This window comes from Oncorhynchus clarkii, chromosome 19 (assembly GCF_045791955.1).
Source record: "Oncorhynchus clarkii lewisi isolate Uvic-CL-2024 chromosome 19, UVic_Ocla_1.0, whole genome shotgun sequence".
Lineage (NCBI taxonomy): Eukaryota > Metazoa > Chordata > Actinopteri > Salmoniformes > Salmonidae > Oncorhynchus > Oncorhynchus clarkii.
In genome coordinates, this window is record NC_092165.1 from 14,735,380 (window position 1) to 14,755,128 (window position 19,749).

At 42.0% G+C, this 19,749-nt stretch overlaps 2 protein-coding genes across 3 annotated transcripts; both read right to left on the bottom strand.

Moving 5' to 3' along the window:
• Window positions 1-1,188: 1,188 nt before the first annotated feature.
• On the bottom strand, window positions 1,189-7,927 carry LOC139374813 (uncharacterized). Its single transcript, XM_071115958.1, has 4 exons — window positions 7,481-7,927; window positions 6,262-6,392; window positions 3,102-4,294; window positions 1,189-2,998 (listed from the first exon to the last, which is right to left on the bottom strand). The coding sequence occupies exons 1-3, from the start codon at window positions 7,761-7,763 to the stop codon at window positions 3,350-3,352; spliced, it is 1,359 nt and encodes a 452-aa protein (XP_070972059.1). The 5' UTR covers window positions 7,764-7,927; the 3' UTR covers window positions 1,189-2,998; window positions 3,102-3,349.
• A 6,991-nt stretch (window positions 7,928-14,918) lies between these two features.
• On the bottom strand, window positions 14,919-19,151 carry LOC139374794 (uncharacterized). 2 transcript variants are annotated; one of them, XM_071115936.1, is made up of 4 exons: window positions 19,053-19,143; window positions 18,455-18,694; window positions 18,016-18,146; window positions 14,919-17,838 (listed from the first exon to the last, which is right to left on the bottom strand). In XM_071115936.1, exons 2-4 carry the CDS (start codon window positions 18,684-18,686, stop codon window positions 16,657-16,659), a joined length of 1,545 nt encoding a protein of 514 aa, XP_070972037.1. In that variant the 5' UTR covers window positions 18,687-18,694; window positions 19,053-19,143; the 3' UTR covers window positions 14,919-16,656. The 2 variants fall into 2 exon arrangements, with proteins under 2 accessions (XP_070972037.1, XP_070972036.1); XM_071115935.1 differs by having other exon boundaries at window positions 18,455-19,151.
• Between the last annotated feature and the right edge of the window lie 598 nt (window positions 19,152-19,749).

A 19,749-nucleotide genomic window follows, 5' to 3' on the forward strand; every position in this document is an offset into this window, starting at 1 on the left:
AGTTTTGGGATTTACAAACTACAGGCCACTAAATACCCTGGTTTAAATGAAGATATGGATTTCTCACCCTTCCTGTAGGGTCGTGATGGGTCCATTTGCTGTCATCTAGTGCGCAATTATGCAGGTACTTTCCCGAAACGGATTCCATAATCAACTGGATTTGTTGCCCCCTTTCATGCCCTGCCTCCAGTCCACTTACCGATATCTGAACAAGAGAGCCTCATCGAAATAGCAACAAGCAGTTCTGTGAAAAATTCAATTAATCAGAAGCCACTGACAGATTTCTGGATTGGGCAGAGCTCAGAGTATCCTGCCTTGGCAAATCGCACTGTTAAGACACTGATGCCCTTTGCAACCACATACCTATGTGAGAGTGGATTCTTGGCCCTCACTAACATGAAAACTAAATAGAGGTACAGACTGTGTGTGGAAAATGATTTAAGACTGAGACTCTCTCCAATACAACCCAACATTGTAGTTATGTGCATCCTTTCAAGCACGCCCTTCTCATTAAACTGTGGTGAGTTATTCACAATTTTCAATTAACAAGTAAAGTTTTATATGTAAAATGGCTAAATAAAGAGCTAAATTATAAATTATTATTATTTGTGCACTGGTCCTATAAGAGCTCTTTGTCACTTCCCATGAGCCGGGTTGTGGCAAAAACTCACACTCATTCTTATGTTTAATAAATGTATTGTATAGTGTGTGTGTTGTAGGCTTACAATGATGGCAAAAAACAACATTTGAGAGTGCGCTGACCCTGGTGCTAGAAGGGGGTACGCAATTGGATGTTGAATGTTTGAAGAGGTATGGGACTATAAAGGTATGGGTATAACTGATGTCCCGGTAATAACATCCTATCTTATTGTGTCAGTCTGCAGATACAGAGGCTGCAGGTCCTGGGGTGAAGCAAGAGAGTTCTGAGGAAGGCCATGCAGCCAAAATGTGTCGGTTAAAAAAAAAAAAAAAAAAGTTGTTTCTATTGAACATGCCATACTAATAAAGGCATTTTCATCAATTATATGAAGTGTGCCTTGGTCCTCCTTTCTTTTTGATTACCAATTTACCCCTTTTACCAAAGAGCACCTTCTATCTACCAAAATGTACTATTGTGTCCCTTAGTAGCGCTTCCCTTCCTCCTCTTTCTACTAGATGCATATCTATATTCCAAGTCATGTGAAAAGATTAGGGCCTAATTAATTTATTTAAATTAACTGATTTCCTTATATGAACTGTAACTCTTTGAAATTTGTAACATCTTTGAAATTGTTACATGTTGCATTTATATTTTGTTCAGTGTAAATAATCAAATGATTTGTAAATATCTCAATTACTGTATCATTCTGTTACTTCATGACAATGCACATTTGTTATAGACTACAATTGTAATTGTCTTTAAAGCCAAAGACAACCCTTTGAGAGCTCTGTTCTGTAGGCTAAAGCACGTTACTTCTCGTGACCCCAGTCGAACCAAGTGCAAAGCTCAGTCCCTCTGACACCATATGATAATGAACCCACTCCACGCTACCTTGACTGACTGCACTTTCCCTAGCTTTCTCTCCACCCACTCCAAGACGTCATACAGGTCAGACAAACCCCATGGTTGACTTTTTCCTTGAATCCTATTTCTCCCCATTGTGCACATTTCTGTCTTATAAAGCTACTCGGGAAGAAGCTTTTGTAACAGTCTGTAGGTCTTTGGTGTGAACGGTCTGGTGCTGCTTCACATATTTCGCCTTAGCGAAGCTCTTACCACACGTGGAGCAGGCGTATGGCTTGTCGGCGTCCATCCTAATGCTCGGCCTCCCACATTGTGACCCAATGACACCAGAGGAGGTAGAAGCAGGTTAGTCTGAACTCCTTGACCTCTAGTTATTGTTTAGGTGTTGGTGGGATTGTGTTCTGTGTGGTGCATGGTGGTGGAGTCTCTGTCCTGGTTCCGACACAGGAAGGAAGAGCGACGGCTCCTGATCCAGGGTTCTGATCCAGGGCCAGGGCTTATGACCAGCCACCTCAGAGGTGCCACTCTCCCGCCAACAAGACTGGATATCAGCAGGTCCTCATGACCTACAGACTGTAAACACAAATTGTACAGAAGAGCATATACACTAAGTGTACTAATTGACAGACTGAACAGGTGAAAGCTATGATTAATGTCACTTGTTAAATCCACTTCAAATCAGGGTAGATGAAGGGGAGGAGACAGGTTCATTAAGGATTTTTAAGCCTTGAGACATGGATTGTGTATGTGTGCCATTCAGAGGGTGAATGGGCAACACAAAAGATTTCAGTTCCTTTGAACTGGGTATGGTAGTAGGTGCCATGCGCACCGGTTTGTGTCAAGAACTGCAACCCTGCTGGGTTTTTCACGCTCCACTACCCAAAGGCCATCCAGCCAACTTGACATAACTGTCGTCAACATATGCCAGCAGAGAAAGTCTTCGAATGAAAAGTCCCATTTTCTGTTTATTAAACATAAACACGTTTTAAATACACCATATGAAAACCACATATACACGTCTCAACTACAAATCTGCATGAACTTGATGAACTGTATTAATTTTCTCATTAAAAGCGTTTGATGGCCTCCCGAGTGGCGCAGTGGTCTAAGGCATTGCTAGCTGTGCCACTAGAGATCCTGGTTCGAGTCCAGGCTCTGTCGCAGCTGACCGCGACCGGGAGACTCATGGGGCGGCGCACAATTAGCCCAGCGTCTTCCGGGTTAGGGGAGGGTTTGGCCGGCAGGGACGTTCTTGTCCCATCGCGCACTAGCAACTCCTGTGGCGTGCCGGGCCCAATGCACACTGAAATGGTCACCAGGTGTACGGTGTTTCCTCTGACACATAGGTGCGGCTGCCTTCCGGGTTAAGCCGGCATTGAGTCAAGAAGCAGTGCGGCTTGGTTGGGTTGTGTTTCGGAGGATGCACGGCTCTCCACCTTCGCCTTTCCCGAGTCCGTACGTGAGTTGCAGCATGGGACAAAACTGTAACCACCACTGGGGAGAAAAAAGGGGTACAAAAAATACAAATAAGTGTTTATTTAAAAAGATTTTAAAAATAGTTGAATGGAAGTAATGAAATAGGCATTTGTGAACATACCGTTTGTACTGTGTAGGCTAAATTAAGAACTATATATCCCAAAATGTCTTGGCCTTGTTGGTGTGGAAATTGATCTACGTCATCTCGCTGAGTCTATCTTTAGGGCAGAGTTTGATCTAAACGTCAGAAGCCATTGAATGGAATGGTTACTTTCTATGTTTTTGAGTGGGATGGTTTTTCTGCTGATGTATCCTGAGGAAACTCCTCTTCGAGAACCTCTTCCGACAGTACTTACAGACGAACGACCTCTATTCTGTGTGGACCTTCAAGTGCCTCTTCAGATGGTGCTGGTGGGAGAACCTCTTCTCACACTGGGGGCAGCTGTAGGGTTTCTCCCCTGTGTGGACCCTCTGGTGCCTCTTCAGGCTGCCAGCCTCAGCGAAGCGCATGTGACATTGGGTACAACTGAAGGGTTTCTCCCCTGTGTGGACCCTCTGGTGGATCTCCACCTTCTGGGGGCAGCTGAAGCCTTTGTTACAGAACATGCAGAGGAACCGTTTCTCTTTACTATTGCCTGATGTGGCTCCCCCTCCCTGAGTTCTAGCCCTGTCGTTTGCGCTCAATACCGGATTGAAAAGTACATGGCTGTGTGAATCAGAAGGCCCCATCGACGTGGACACTGGGTCGCGATCCCTGAGAATGTGTAAAGGGGAGTTTGTCCCAACATTTGGATTTGTCTCTAAGCTTTCCCTGTAATCTAAGAAATCTCTGCCCTGTGAGTGTCCGTCTCCTCGGTGGCTATCTGCATTCCATGTGCGAGGAGCATCACCCTCCACTTTCACAGTCACCTCATCTACCACTATAACCTCCCCTTTCTTATCTAGGCACCCTTCAGAGTACACACTACTACTGTACTGGTTCCAGTCCCCTCTAGACAGATCAGTCTGTGTCTCTAAACCCAAGGATATGTTGCCAGGGTCCATCTCTGTAGTGTAATAACATGACGGATCATCACCACCAGTGACTAATGCATCACCATCTCCACAGGAATGAACAGTCCCCTGGCTCTGATGAAATACCGGTAAATACTCTGAGCTGGCACTGGTCTGCGCTGGGGCCGTGGTGGGGTCCTTCGTGGCTACAGAGGACGCTCCAGCCGCTCCAGTCTGGATGTTTCTGCTGTGCTGTAGGTCCTCCTCTCTTTCAGACCTCTCTTGCTTCACCCCAGGACCTGCAGCCTCTGTATCTGCAGACTGACACAATAAGATAGGATGTTATTACCGGGACATCAGTTATACCCATACCTTTATAGTCCCATACCTCTTCAAACATTCAACATCCAATTGCGTACCCCCTTCTAGCACCAGGGTCAGCGCACTCTCAAATGTGTTTTTTTGCCATCATTGTAAGCCTACAACACACACACTATACAATACATTTATTAAACATAAGAATGAGTGTGAGTTTTTGCCACAACCCGGCTCATGGGAAGTGACAAAGAGCTCTTATAGGACCAGTGCACAAATAATAATATAATAATAATTTATAATTTAGCTCTTTATTTAGCCATTTTACATTTAAACTTTACTTGTTAATTGAAAATTGTGAATAACTCACCACAGTTTAATGAGAAGGGCGTGCTTGAAAGGATGCACATAACTACAATGTTGGGTTGTATTGGAGAGAGTCTCAGTCTTAAATCATTTTCCACACACAGTCTGTACCTCTATTTAGTTTTCATGTTAGTCAGGGCCAAGAATCCACTCTCACATAGGTATGTGGTTGCAAAGGGCATCAGTGTCTTAACAGTGCGATTTGCCAAGGCAGGATACTCTGAGCGCAGCCCAATCCAGAAATCTGTCAGTGGCTTCTGATTAATTGAATTTTTCACAGAACTGCTTGTTGCAATTTCGATGAGGCTTTCTTGTTCAGATATCGGTAAGTGGACTGGAGGCAGGGCATGAAAGGGACAACAAATCCAGTTGATTATGGAATCCGTTTCGGGAAAGTACCTGCGTAATTGCGCACCCAACACACTCAGGTGCTTCGCTATATCACATTTGACATTGTCTGTAAGCTTGAGTTCATTTGCACACAAAAAAAATCATACAATGATGGAAAGACCTGTGTGTTGTTGTCCAACTTCTTAATCATAGCCTCAATTTCGTCCCGCACATTGAATATAGTTGCGGAGAGTCCCTGTAATCCTAGATTCAGATCATTCAGGCGAGAAAAAACATCACCCAGATAGTCCAGTCATGTGAGAAACTCGTCATCATGCAAGCGGTTAGACAAGTGAGAATTATGGTCAGTAAAGAAAAGTTTAAGCTCATCTCAATTTTAAAAAATGTGTCAATGCTTTGCCCATTGATAACCAGCGCACTTCTGTATGTTGTAAATGCGTTACATGGTCGCTGCCCATATCATTGCATAGTGCAAAAAATACACGAGAGTTCAGGGCCTTGCTTTAACAAAGTTAACCATTTTTACTGTAGTGTCCAAAATGTCTTTGAAACGGTCAGGCATTCCCTTGACAGCAAGAGCCTCTTGGTTGATGCTGCAGTGTTCCCAAGTGGCGTCGGGTGCAACTGCTTGCACGCGTTACCACTCCACTATGTCTCCCTGTCATGGCTTTTGCGCCATCAGTACAGATACCAACACAACTTGACCACCAAAGTTAATTTGATTTCACAAAGCAGTCCAGTACTTAAAAAATATATTCTCCTGTTGTCCTGGTTTCCAGTGGTTTGCAGAAGAGGATGTCTTCCTTAATTGACCCCCCATAAACATAACGGACATATACCAGGAGCTGTGCCAGGCCCGCCACATCTGTTGACTCATTATTTCACTTAACACTAGATGGTTTCATTTTATTTTTGTCTGTGAAACGAGGCTACTCAGGCGAGAAAAAAACCTCAGCAAAATGTATAGCCCTGTTGAAACATATAAATGGTCTGTTTGAAAATGATATAAGAATAAGAATTATATATATATATTATTTTTTAAATGTGAATCACATTTTTATTTGGCGTACCCCTGACGGCGCGTACCCCCCAGTTTGGGAATACCTGCTGTACATGAGAATTTGATAATGTCATAGGGAGGTCTGACAAGCTCTATGGCAGACAAATTAAGATGTACATGTAAGCAAGTGAATAGCTGAGGGGAGCATTTCTGAAATAAACAGGCCACATTGTTTATGCAACACTATTACACTAACCTCTATCACGATAACGTGCCGGGTTGAGGTTCCATTCCCCTCATCAACAGTGATTGGTTGATCATCTTTCCATGTATTGTGTCTCGCTGGCTTCACAAAGCTCCTGTGGCCTCCAGTGAGATGTCCTTCACCTGAGAGAGTGATTGGGGGAAAAGAGGTGGTTAGGTTAGCTATTGTCAATGCTATATTGTACACTATTGACAGTTTTGACACTGTGTAGAATTGGCCAGAATGTAAGGTAACACTTCTCATAACTCCTTGATAACTGTATTATGTTCCATGCATCACATTTTTTAATAATAGGAAATGCAGTAAATCAAGAAGCTGGTTAGAATGTGGTGTCTTTGCCCAAGATGGCCAAGTAGTCAGGGGAATTATTAGCTACAGATTTTAACACCAGATAATGTGATTTAACCCAAACATTTTGGTATCCATTGTACTGGGAGTTACAGGTCTGGCTATGCAAAACATCTGCAGAGATGTTTTAACTAAGCTGGTATTGGCAATACTGTCTTCCTTCTCAATTTGTGGAAAGAGTGTCATAAAATGTCAGTGTCCAGTTGCAGGAGGTTCATTTGAATTTAGAAAATGTGTCAAAGAGGCGAACCAGACGACAGGCACCGAGCCACTCAGTGGTGTAAAGAACTTAAGTAGTTTTTGGGGGTATCTGTACTTTACTATTTATATTTTTGACAACTTTTAATTCACTACATAACCAAAAGAAAATGATGTACTCTTTATTCCATACATTTTCCCTGACACCCAAAAGTACTGGTTACATTTTGAATGCTTAGCGGGACAGGAAAATGGTCCAATTCAAGCACTTATCAAGAGAACACCCCTGATCATCCTACTGCCTCTGATATAGCGAACTCAAACACACATGCTTCGTTTGTCTATCTGTACATTAAAAAAACAAGAAAACGGTGCAGTCTGGTTTGCTTAATATAAGGAATTTGAAATGATTTATACGTTTACTTTTGATACTTAAGTATATTTTAACAATTATATTTACTTTTGATACTTAAGTATATTTAAAACCAAATACTTTGACTTTTACTCAAGTAGTATTTTACTGGGTGACTTTTACTTGAGTAATTTTCTATTAAGTATCCTTACTTTTACTCAAGTATGACAACGGGGTACTTTTTCCACCAGTGGAGCTACTGTACATATGAACAGTTTAGGCCGCGCAGCATCAGCCTTCTGCTAAATGTACCTCTTGCAATTCCTCTGTATCGGTCGAGGATCTTGACACTACTGGGACGACTGGCGAGAACGCGCTCTCGCATTGTCCTCTCTGCGCGCTCCCGTGCCACTTTCAGTTCCAGTAGCTGTAGTTTCCTACGCAATGCCCTGTTTTCTTTCTGGCTTTGAGTTATTTCCAAACGAAACACTGCATAGTCGTCGTCTACGAGTTTACATATATCTGTCACAGCTGCATTCGCTAGCACCTCCATGATGGAGGCTATTTGAGTTTGAAAAACCATACAGTTATCCATTGTTAACTAACGTTAGCAGCTAGCTAGTGTTGCCTAGATACTCGAATTATAGACTGCATGGGGTACATATGTGATGCTGTGCGGGTAAATAAACGTCTAAATAACAACAATAAAAACGCTAACGTGTAAAATGTTCTTCGACACTGTTCACTTCCGTTTACACTGGCGAGAAAGGATGTTACATAGAATTGGGAATTAGAATACCGGTACTAGAAAGGACTTAAACCTTCTTATGGGGTCGTTACCACAGCCACAAAGTCATAAACCCCGCCCATTTCTACAATGTATTTGATTAAAATGCGATTTTAAACTTAAGGTTTGCAGTGGGGTTAAGGTTATGTCTAACCTTAAATGAAAACAAAAAATAACATTTTTGTTTTCATGAATCTTTACGATATAGCCCATTTTGAATTTGCCTGTGATGGGATAAAGGTCAGCCATTTCTGTCAGGGAGTTGGTCAACCATGCCTTGCCAGTGCTGTGATAAAATATTGGTTAAAATAATGAATTTGAAGAATGTATCTGCACTGCATGTTTGTTAGCTAACTAGCCAGCCTGTTTAAGATGAATAATTCTATGACATTTTTCAAATTAACTGCCAGTATACCATACACTGGCTGAAATCAGTTGATGATAGGACATAGACAAGTTGTAAATGCAACAAATACTGATATATCATAAATAGCACTCACAGCTTTCCAAGAAAACAACTTGAGACATTTATGGTCTGTTTACATAAACTGTACTTATAATTATGACAATATTTTAGGTTGACAATAATTCTATTATACAATTTTTTATATCACATGCCTTACTTTTATTTTCCTGTATAAACAAAATCAGGATTATGCCCCTACTGCCAATCATTACAATTCGATTGGTTTGGATTTCTCCCTGACCAACATGACTGCCATTTCAATCAATTCTAGAACTTTTAGGTTTTATGACAAAGCCCCTCTAGTAATTTAGTGGGATCTCTATGGGATGTTATTGATAGGCATCATCGTTCAAAGGGTGTGGCTAAATTAAAAGGTTATATCATGCGTGCTGTCCTTTAAAATACTCTACTGCTTATTACATTAGACATCAAATCTCCTATTCATGATCAATATCTTGCCAGCGCAGAGCAGACTTGTTTAGAAAGAAGTGTGTTAGCAAAAATATAGTAGAAAATAATAGACATACTTTATTCCATCTGCATCACCTCAGTAAGGTAAATATTATCAAAAAGAAAGGAGGACCAAGGCACTTCATATAATTGATTAAAATGCCTTTATTAGTATGGCATGTTCAATAGAAACAACGTTTTTTTTAAACTGATGCGTTTCGGCTGCATGGCCTTCGTTAGGGAGTACAAAAAAAAAAAAAAAAGGAATACAATGTCCTCTTCTGAACAGCTTTTCAATTAGCCCTAATTGGAACAGGGAGTGATTACACAGTTGATTGGACACACCTAGTAAGCAATACTATACACATTAAAAGGTGAAATACTGAATCTGCAGAATTTGCGATCGGGAAACAGACTACAGTGTCAAATCTGCTGAATTGGAGAATCGCTTCTTGAATCGGGGCTACAGCGTTCAGGTCCTGAAAGATGCCGGTATAAGGGCTGGATTACTTGACAGAGAGAACTTGTTGCGAAGGGGAGTGCCTCGTGATACATCAGAGAGAGTGTATTTAGTTACAAAATACAGCACTGAAGCAGAGAACATTAAAATAATCATTAAAAATAATTGGGGAATCATCCAAAGTGATACTCTACTACGCCAAGTCTTTCCTGAGACACCAGTCATAAGCTTTAAGAAATGTCCTACCCTAAATGACAAATTAGTCCACAGTTATCTTCCGGGTGACTCTCAAAAAACTTGGCTTGACCACAAACCCAAGGGCTCTTTTAAATGTAACCATTGCAGTAATATTGCACAGAAGTATTTTGTTGACACAGCTTCCAAAATGGACTATTACGTATTACGTCAAGCATTTCATTAACTGTAAAACCACTCATGTCATCTATAGATTGGAATGTCCACAAGGTGTTCTACATTGGACGGACAAAGAGACGCCTTCAAGATCGCTTAGCGGAACACAAGTACGCCATACCGGTAGGCAATGAAGAATACCCCATGGCAAGGCACTACAAGTCCCTACACCATGGCAACCCTGCCTCCCTACAAGCTATGGGTATTGATCATATTCCGGCCTCTATTAGAAAAGGGGACCGTCTTAAACCGTTAAGCGAAAGGGAAAGTTTTGGGATTTACAAACTACAGGCCACTAAATACCCTGGTTTAAATGAAGATATGGATTTCTCACCCTTCCTGTAGCGTCGTGATGGGTCCATTTGCTGTCATCTAGTGGACATTTTGCTCAATTGCCCTCAGCTATGGTTTGACTGTTGTTGTTCATGTTTTGCTATGTTCTAGTGTACTATATATTGCTTTCTTATTCTTGACACTTCTCCCAGTCATATTTAAGGTTAGAACTACCTTTTAGTGTTCTGATACTTCTAGCTTGGAGTTGTATTTTTTTGATAACATAGCTACAGTATTTCACCTTTTAACCTCTAATGACTCCCCATCCCGCATGAGGGAGCATAATCATCGACTGACACTAATTAGCATAACGCAACGGACATAAATATTCCTAGAAAATATTCCTATTCATGAAAATCACAAGTGAAATATATTGAGACACATCTTAGCCTTTTGTTAATCACCCTGTCATCTCAGATTTTCAAAATATGCTTTACAGCCAAAGCTAGACAAGCATTTGTGTAAGTTTATCGATAGCCTAGCATAGCATTTTGTCCAGCTAGCAGCAGGTAACTTGGTCACGGAAATCAGAAAAGCAATCAAATTAAATCGTTTACCTTTGATGAGCTTCGGATGTTTTCACTCACGAGACTCCCAGTTAGATAGCCAATGTTCCTTTTTTCCAAAAATATTATTTTTTAGGCGAAATAGCTTGTTCTTCACATTTGGCTGAGAAATCGCCCGGAAATTGCAGTCACGAAATCGCCCGGAAATTGTATTTTTTTGATAACATAGCTACAGTATTTCACCTTTTAACCTCTAATGACTCCCCATCCCGCATGAGGGAGCATAATCATCGACTGACACTAATTAGCATAACGCAACGGACATAAATATTCCTAGAAAATATTCCTATTCATGAAAATCACAAGTGAAATATATTGAGACACATCTTAGCCTTTTGTTAATCACCCTGTCATCTCAGATTTTCAAAATATGCTTTACAGCCAAAGCTAGACAAGCATTTGTGTAAGTTTATCGATAGCCTAGCATAGCATTTTGTCCAGCTAGCAGCAGGTAACTTGGTCACGGAAATCAGAAAAGCAATAAAATTAAATCGTTTACCTTTGATGAGCTTCGGATGTTTTCACTCACGAGACTCCCAGTTAGATAGCCAATGTTCCTTTTTTCCAAAAATATTATTTTTTTAGGCAAAATAGCTTGTTCTTCACATTTGGCTGAGAAATCGCCCGGAAATTGCAGTCACGAAAACAGAATAATATTCCAAATTAGCTCCATAATATCGACAGAAATTTGGCAAACGTTGTTTATAATCAATCCTCAAGGTGTTTTACAAATATCTATTCGATAATATATCCACCGGGACAATTGGTTTTTCAGTAGGACCGATTGGAATAGTGGCTACCTCTGTATTTTACGCGATAATCACTCTGGGAGCCATCAGGTGACCAGTTGCGCAATGTAGCCGCTTACGAGTATTCTTCAACATAAATGCGTAAAACTATGTCACAATGCTGTAGACACCTTGGGGAATACGGAGAAAAAGTAATCTGGTTGATAGCCCATTCACTGCTCAATAGGGACGCATTGGAACCCAGCACTTTCAAAACATGAGGCACTTCCGGATTGGATTTTTCTCAGGCTTTCGCCTGCAATATCAGTTCTGTTATAATCACAGACAATATTTGTACAGTTATGGAAACTTTAGAGTGTTTTCTATCCTAAGCTGTTAATTATATGCATATTCTAGCATCTTGTCCTGACAAAATATCCCATTTACTACGGGAACGTTATTTTTCCAAAAATGAAAATACTGCCCCCTAGTCACAAAAGGTTTTAATGTGTATAGTATTGCTTACTAGGTGTGTCCAATCAACTGTGTAACCACTCCCTGTTCCAATTAGGGCTAATTGAAAAGCTTTTCAAAAGCACATTGTATTCCTTTTTTTTTGTACTCAGTTTTTTAAAACTTTGTGTCTACTGAACATGCCATACTAATAAAGGCATTTTAATCAATTATATGAAGTGCCTTGGTCCTCCTTTATTTTTGATTACCAATTTACCCCTTTTACCAAAGAGCACCTTCTACCAAAATGTACTATTGTGTACCTTAGTAGCGCTTTCCCTTCCTCCTATTTCTACAAGGTAAATATTATGTTTACTGTCTCTCTAAAAACAGTTATTTACACAAGCCGGTTTCAAATGACAAGTTAATGTGGGTATGTGGTTAATTACACTCCTAAACAGAAGTAAACAGATGGTATACTCTGACCCAGTTTGTAGAGACAAGTCAGTCTGGAATAATAAGTATATGTGCACTTTAGTTAATAATATTTCACCTCATTCATCACATGACTTGAAGGTAGCTTATAAACCATTTTCTGCAAACAGTTTGAGGTCAAGGACTGTAGACTAAAAGGTGCTGTATGCAGCATTTACAGTGATATGGCCTCTGCAGAAGTCAGGGCATTCATACTTGCACTTCACCAAGCAGCACAGAGCTGTTGTGAGTTTGTGTTTATTTTAGACCTCCCGCCCTCACCTACCGTCAACCAATCATGACAATGCGGCGCAATATGGAGCCCTCCACACTGTTACACAATTTGAGAGGCGCACGTCGATGTGGTACAGAGATCAATTTGGCTTTTGCGTGCCTCCGGATGCTCCGCAATTACATCACACCATCCATACGGCACCTCCTCCCACATTTTCAGATCAAGCATAAATTGGCCCTTATCACAGTGACATGGTGATGTCCACTCACCTATGAATTTATTTGGACAGTGAAGTTAAAACTTGAGTGTTTAGCCTACTCCAGCATTTTGGATTTGAAATCAAATGTTTTATGAGGCAACAGACAGATTATGATGTGCCCAATAGAAATGAATGGTAAATCATGTATTGTGTTATTTTGGAGTCACTTTTGTTGTAAGTAAGAAAATATGTTTATGAACACTGTTACATTAATGTGGATGCTGCCATGATTACGGATAGTCCTGAATTAATTGTGAATAATGATGAGTGAGAAAGTTACCCCCACGATATGCAACCTCTTACCATTACCAATAACAGGGGAGGTTAGCATTTTTTTGTGTGTGTGGGGGAGGGGGGGGGGGGGGGTATTTATGCCTATAAATGTTTCACTCATCATGGTAGCATCCACATTAATGTAGCAGTGTTATTATTATTTAATTACCTACATTGTTGTTTCAAGTTATCCCTTTGGAGCCCAATATCACGTTGGTAAAAAAATCTGCCTAAATTGAGCATGCTCATAAATTGGGCAATTGAAGGCATCTAGGGCTTATGTTAACTTTGGTTGTGGTTAAATTAAAATAGACTTTTAATAGACCTTAAATGGTGTATACAACATTATCGGCAAGTGACTTGATTCCTACTGTGCCAAAGCAATTTACAATTGTCAAACAGGAGTGACGAGTGTGTTGATATAACAGTAATTGTAAAAATAAAATACAAAGTTTAAAAAGGTGGCAGCAGTGTTGCCTAGTGGTTAGAGCATTGGACTAGTAACCGAAAGGTTGCAAGAACGAATGCCCGAGCTGACATCATCGCGATTGGTTATTCCCCATCATTTGCAACAATTTCAATGAGCATCATCACTATCTTTCCTTTGCGGTACCTCAAACTGTCACTATTACCAGCTGAGAAGCTTTTATGAGTTGATTTTACTCCTGGCTCAAGAGTTTGCCTGGGCAGTGTTTTAACATAACCTTAAAACCTACTCTTAGGCCTCCCGAGTGGCACAGTGGTCTAAGGTACTACTTCGCAGTGCTAGCTGTGCCTCTAGAGATTCGGGGTTAGAGTCCAGGCTCTGTCACAGCCGGCCGCGGCCGGGAGACCCATGGGGCGGCGCACAATTGGCCCAACGTCGTCCAGGATAGGGGAGGGTTTGTCCGGCAGGAATGTTCTTGTCCCATCGTGCACTAGCGACTCCTGTGGCGGGCCGGGCGTAGTGCATGCTGACACCGTCAGCGTGTCACCGACACATTGGTGCGGCTGCCTTCCGGGTTAAGCGGACATTGCGTCAAGAAGCAATGTGGCTTCGTTGGGACGGGTTTTGGAGGAAGCACAGCTCTCCACCTTCGCCTCTCCCGAATCCGTACGGGAGTTGCAGCGATGAGACAAGACTGTAACTACCAATTGGATACCACAAAAAAGGGGTACATTTTTTTTTTTAAATACTCTGTGCAGGGAGTTTTTTAAGTCTTAAAAAAAGGTTATTATAGGATTCTTAGGACCTTTTCTGATATGCTTTGTGGATACGGGCCCAGCTCAAAGAGTCTGAGTAAAAGTGCTGATTGAGGATCGGGTCTTATTCATTACGATCTAAAGGACAAAACTGATCCTAGATCAGCATTCCTACTCTGATAGGCTTTGTGGATACAGTCCCTGACCTAATAGCATGCAGACAGTAGTTCACAGTGGACTCACCTCAGTAAGACTGGGTGTGGTCCTGTGCTGCTCAGCTGGTTCCTCTGTTGGTTCAGGAGGTGTAGTCTGGTAGTCCTCCATGACCATGGTCCCCTCAGAGTTCCCCAGACCTACCTCACACCCCTCCTCCTTCACCAGCAGCACCTCTGGACCGTCCTCCATCCCACGTCATGAGAGCCTACACTGTAGTTATAGAATGACTTCATTGTTGTTAAACCGACCATGGTGGACATAAATGTGATGTTGTGGGAAAATATAAGTCAGCTATAATAAGTCAAAAGTCATCAGACAAACCTGACTAAACTATTTTGACGTTTACAGTAGCTATTTGCAAGTGTGCGGGTATATTTAGTAAGTACATGGTTATAAAGCGCTGTCAGGTGAATACAGATGTGACGTATACTAAAGAGTTTCAATGAAAGTCTTAAAATGAAAAGTCAAATTTTGTGTTTATTAAAACAAACAACTTAAATACACCATAAGAAAACCACACATACAATGGGGCAAAAAAGTATTTAGTCAGCCACCAATTGTGCAAGTTCTCCCACTTAAAAAGATGAGAGGCCTATAATTTTCATCATAGGTACACTTCAACTATGACAGACAAAATGAGATAAAAAATCCAGAAAATCACATGGTAGGATTTTTAATGAATTTATTTGCAAATTATGGGGGAAAATAAGTATTTGGTCAATAACAAAAGTTTCTCAATACTGTTATATACCCTTTGTTGGCAATGACAGAGGTCAAACGTTTTCTGTAAGTCTTCACAAGGTTTTCACACACTGTTGCTGGTATTTTGGCCCATTCCTCCATGCAGATCTCCTCTAGAGCAGTGATGTTTTGGGGCTGTTGCTGGGCAACACGGACTTTCAACTCCTTCCAAAGATTTTCTATGGGGTTGAGATCTGGAGACTGGCTAGGCCACTCCAGGACCTTGACATGCTTCTTACGAAGCCACTCCTTCGGTGTGTTTGGGATCATTGTCATGCTGAAAGACCCAGCCACGTTTCATCTTCAATGCCCTTGCATTGTGTTGGTGGAAGGAGGTTTTCACTCAAAATCTCACAATACATGGCCCCATTCATTCTTTCCTTTACACGGATCAGTCATCCTGGTTCCTTTGTAGAAAAACAGCCCCAAAGCATGATGTTTCCACCCCCATGCTTCACAGTAGGTATGGTGTTCTTTGGATGCAACTCAACATTCTTTATCCTCCAAACACGACGAGTTGAGTTTACCAAAAAGTTATATTTTGGTTTCATCTGACCATATGACATTCTCCCAATCTTCTTGTGGGTCATCCAAATGCTCTCTAGCAAACTTCAGACGGGCCTGGACATGTACTGGCTTAAGCAGGGGGACAAGTCTGACACTGCAGGATTTGAGTCCCTGGCGGCGTAGTGTGTTACTGATGGTAGGCTTTGTTACTTTGGTCCCAGCTCTCTGCAGGTCATTCACTAGGTCCCCCTGTGTGGTTCTGGGATTTTTGCTCACCGTTCTTGTGATCATTTTGACCCCACGGGGTGAGATCTTACGTGGAGCCCCAGATCGAGGGAGATTATCAGTGGTCTTGTATGTCTTCCATTTCCTAATAATTGCTCCCACAGTTGATTTCTTCAAACCAAGCTGCTTACCTATTACAGATTCAGTCTTCCCAGCCTGGTGCAGGTCTACAATTTTGTTTCTGGTGTCCTTTGACAGCTCTTTGGTCTTGGCCATAGTGGAGTTTGGAGTGTGACTGTTTGAGGTTGTGGACAGGTGTCTTTTATACTGATAACAAGTTCAAACAGGTGACATTAATACAGGTAACGAGTGGAGGACAGAGGAGCCTCTTAAAGAAGAAGTTACAGGTCTGTGAGAGACAGAAAATACTTTTTTGCCCCACTGTACATCAACAAAACATTAGGCATGAACTTGATAAACTGCACTCATTTTCTCATTAAAAGTGTCTTGGGAAAAAAATTAAGTAGTCTAATGGAAGTAATCAAATGGGCATTTGTGAACATCATATAGCCCAGTACAAACACAATATGTAACAGATTTGTAGGCTTATATATGCCAATGTCTGGATGCAACATTCTACCCAGGAATATTCAACACCCGAAATCTGTTACTCCTGTTATTCTAAACCTCAGAAGCTATCAGGTGGAATGTTACTTTCTATGTTATAGAGTGGAGTGTTTTTTCTGCTGGTGTATCCTGAGGTAGCTCCTCTCTGAAAACCTCTTCCCGCAGTGTGTACAGGTGAACGGCCGCTCTCCCGTGTGGACCTTCAGGTGCATCTTCAAGTGACCGGCCTGGGCGAAGCGCATGTGGCACTGGGTACAGCCATAGGGTTTCTCCCCAGTGTGGACCCTCTGGTGCCTCTTCAGGTTGCCAGCCTGGGTGAAGCGCATGTGACACTGGGTACAGCTGTAGGGTTTCTCCCCCGTGTGTACCCTCTGGTGGATCTCCACCTTCTGGGGGCAGCTGAAGCCTTTGTTACAGAACATGCAGAGGAACCGTTTATCTTTACTATTGCTTGATGTAGCTTCCCCTCTCTGATCCTGGGCTCTAGTCCTGTCGTTTGAGTTCAATACCTGATCGAAGAGGACGCTGCCATGTGAATCAGAAGGCCCCATCGACGTGGACAAAGGGTCGCGATCCCTGAGCGTGTGTGAAGGGTAGTGGGTAGCGACATTTGGATTTGTCTCCAAGCTTTCCCTGTAATCTAAGAAATATCTGCCCTGTGAGTGTCCATCTCCTAGGAGACTATCTGCATTCCATGTGGGAGGAATGTCGCCCTCCACTTTCACAGTCACTTCATCTACGGCCATACCCTCCCCTGCTTTATATAGGCACCCTTCAGAGTATACACTTCTACTGCACCGGTTCCAGTCCCGTCTAGACAGATCAGTCTGTGCCTCTAAACCCAACGTCTCTGAAGTGTAAGAACAAGACGGATCATTACCAGTCTCTGACGCGCCACCTGAGTCCGGATGGGAATGAACCGTCCTCGGGCTCGGGTTTCCATAAAGTAAATACTCTGAGGCGGGAGCAAGAGTGCAGCCCAGTCTCCCCAGCCCCAGTCTCTCTGGGTCCGACATTTGGTCAGATCCTGTGTGTAAAAGCCTATGTGTTACAGTTAAAGTCTCTGTGTCTGTCTCTGACTTGAGGACGGCGTTCAGCGTTCCACTGACCTCCGTCACACTGCGTCGGGTCTTGGGCTGCGCTGGGGTGGTGTCGGGTTCATCCGTGGCTACAGGGGGAGCTCCAGCCAATCCAGTCTGGATGTCCCTAATGTGCAGTGTGTCCTCCTCTCCTTCAGACCTCTCCTGCTTGACCCCAGGACCTGCAGCCTCTGCAGACTGACAAGAAGAGAGGTGGTTATTACCGGTACATGAGTTGAATTGGATAACAATGTCGTTCGGAAGTCTTACAAGCGCCCCTATGAGAATGTAAGCAAGTGAATAGCTGAGAGGAGCCTTTCTGAAATAAAGGGGCAGCCAAGTAACTCATGTTTTATGCAACACTATTACACTAACCTCGATCACGATAATGTGCTGGGTTGAGGCTCCATTCCCCTCATCAACAGTGATTGGTTGGTCATCTCTCAATGTATTGGGTCCCGATGGCTTCACAAAGTTCCTGTGGCCTCCAGTGAGATGTCCTTCACCTGAGAGAGTGATTGGAGGAAAACAAGCAGTTTGTTTAGCTACTGTCAACACTATATTGTACACCGTTGACAGTTTTTGGTATGTTGTACACTATTGACACTGTCTAGAGTTGGCAAGGATGTAAGCTAACACTTTGCATAACTTCTTGATATACTATTTATTGATCAATGTATTATGTTTGATGCATCACATTGTTTTAAATGAGTAAATAGGAAATGCAGTAAATCAAGAATAATATATTTTGTCTTTGCGCAAGATAGCTAAGTAATCAGGGGAATTATTGCATACCATCCAAAAACTGACCTACCTCTTGCTATTCCTCTGTATCTGTCAAGGATCTTGATACTTGGCCGAGTGGCGAGGACGCGCTCTCGCATTGTCCTCTCTGCGCGCTCCCGTGCCACCTTCAGTTCCAGTAGTTTCCTCCGCAATGCCCTGTTTTCTTTCTGGCTTTGAGTTATTTCCAAACGAAACACTGCATAGTCGTCGTCTACGAGTTTACAGATCTCGGCCACGGCTGCATTCGCTAACACCTCCATGATGGAGGCTATTTGAGTGTGAAAAACCATACAGTTAGCCATTGTTAGCAGCTAGCCAGTGTTACCTAGATAACATCTATCAACCAAGTTATGTCTCCAATGCGAATTAGGTATGTGATGCTATGCAGTCAAATTAGTAATATTTTTAGTTGGGTGTTAATACACGCCTAAATAACAATAAAAACGCGAACGTGGAAATTGTTCTTTGACACTTCATTTCCGTAAAGATTATACACAACTAAGTCGTATTTATCAGTTGCCTGAATTCCACGTGCGTCCACTTATATCTGTACATTTATAATAGCCTAAACATTACGAAACTTATATTCGATTGAATAAGTTTCACGTATTTCGACACTACTAAACCTTATCTCACGAGGACCGATTTTGGGCGATGTAAATCCTTTCGCTTCGACTCGACTCATCCTCTCTGCTTCCGTTTACTTCATCTTCCTGTGAGTTTTCGGCAGACTTGACGCTGTGTTGCTGACTTTTACAGGTCGGAGTGTGAATTGCACAATATGTCACAAAAGAAGGGGGAAATAAATCTCACCACTATCTAACGCTACACATATACAACTTTATACCAATACTTTAGCCCTACTAGATCCTACTACAGGCCAACAGCTGCTGCCACTACCACATCTATTTTCTGGGATTTACACTCCATCAGTGCAGACAATTAATAACCATAGCAATAAAAGCACTAAATCCCACCTTACTAAAACTCATCCTCTCTGGATCTTTCTCTTCAGACTTGCTCACTGACCTGTGTCTTGTTTTGCACGCTTTGTACAAAATAATAAAATGCAGTACTACAGGACATTTTTAACGTAGCTCTTTATTAGCTAGCTACAACTGCATGTTCACTTATCTCCAACCATGATCAACTGACCATGACCTAACCATCTGGGTGGTCTTAACCAATCATAGCACAGTATGATACGGCGGTAAAATGCATCCAATTATATTTCAGTATGTTTACACATAAGAATATTACAGGGGCCTCCCAGTGAAATCACCCTTGGGCAGTGGCGATTTTAGCATGTAAATCTTGGTGTGG

Excerpts from the sequence above, each read along its gene's own strand:
- LOC139374813 (XM_071115958.1), bottom strand. The coding sequence starts at position 7,763 with ATGGATAACTGTATGGTTTTTCAAACTCAAATAGCCTCCATCATGGAG. Across the intron at positions 6,393-7,480 it reads ATACAGAGGAATTGCAAGAG|GTGAAGGACATCTCACTGGA; the intron begins GTACATTTAGCA and ends TCACTCTCTCAG. Across the intron at positions 4,295-6,261 it reads GGCACGTTATCGTGATAGAG|TCTGCAGATACAGAGGCTGC; the intron begins GTTAGTGTAATA and ends TTATTGTGTCAG.
- LOC139374794 (XM_071115935.1), bottom strand. The coding sequence starts at position 18,728 with ATGGCTAACTGTATGGTTTTTCACACTCAAATAGCCTCCATCATGGAG. Across the intron at positions 18,147-18,454 it reads ATACAGAGGAATAGCAAGAG|GTGAAGGACATCTCACTGGA; the intron begins GTAGGTCAGTTT and ends TCACTCTCTCAG. Across the intron at positions 17,839-18,015 it reads AGCACATTATCGTGATCGAG|TCTGCAGAGGCTGCAGGTCC; the intron begins GTTAGTGTAATA and ends TCTTCTTGTCAG.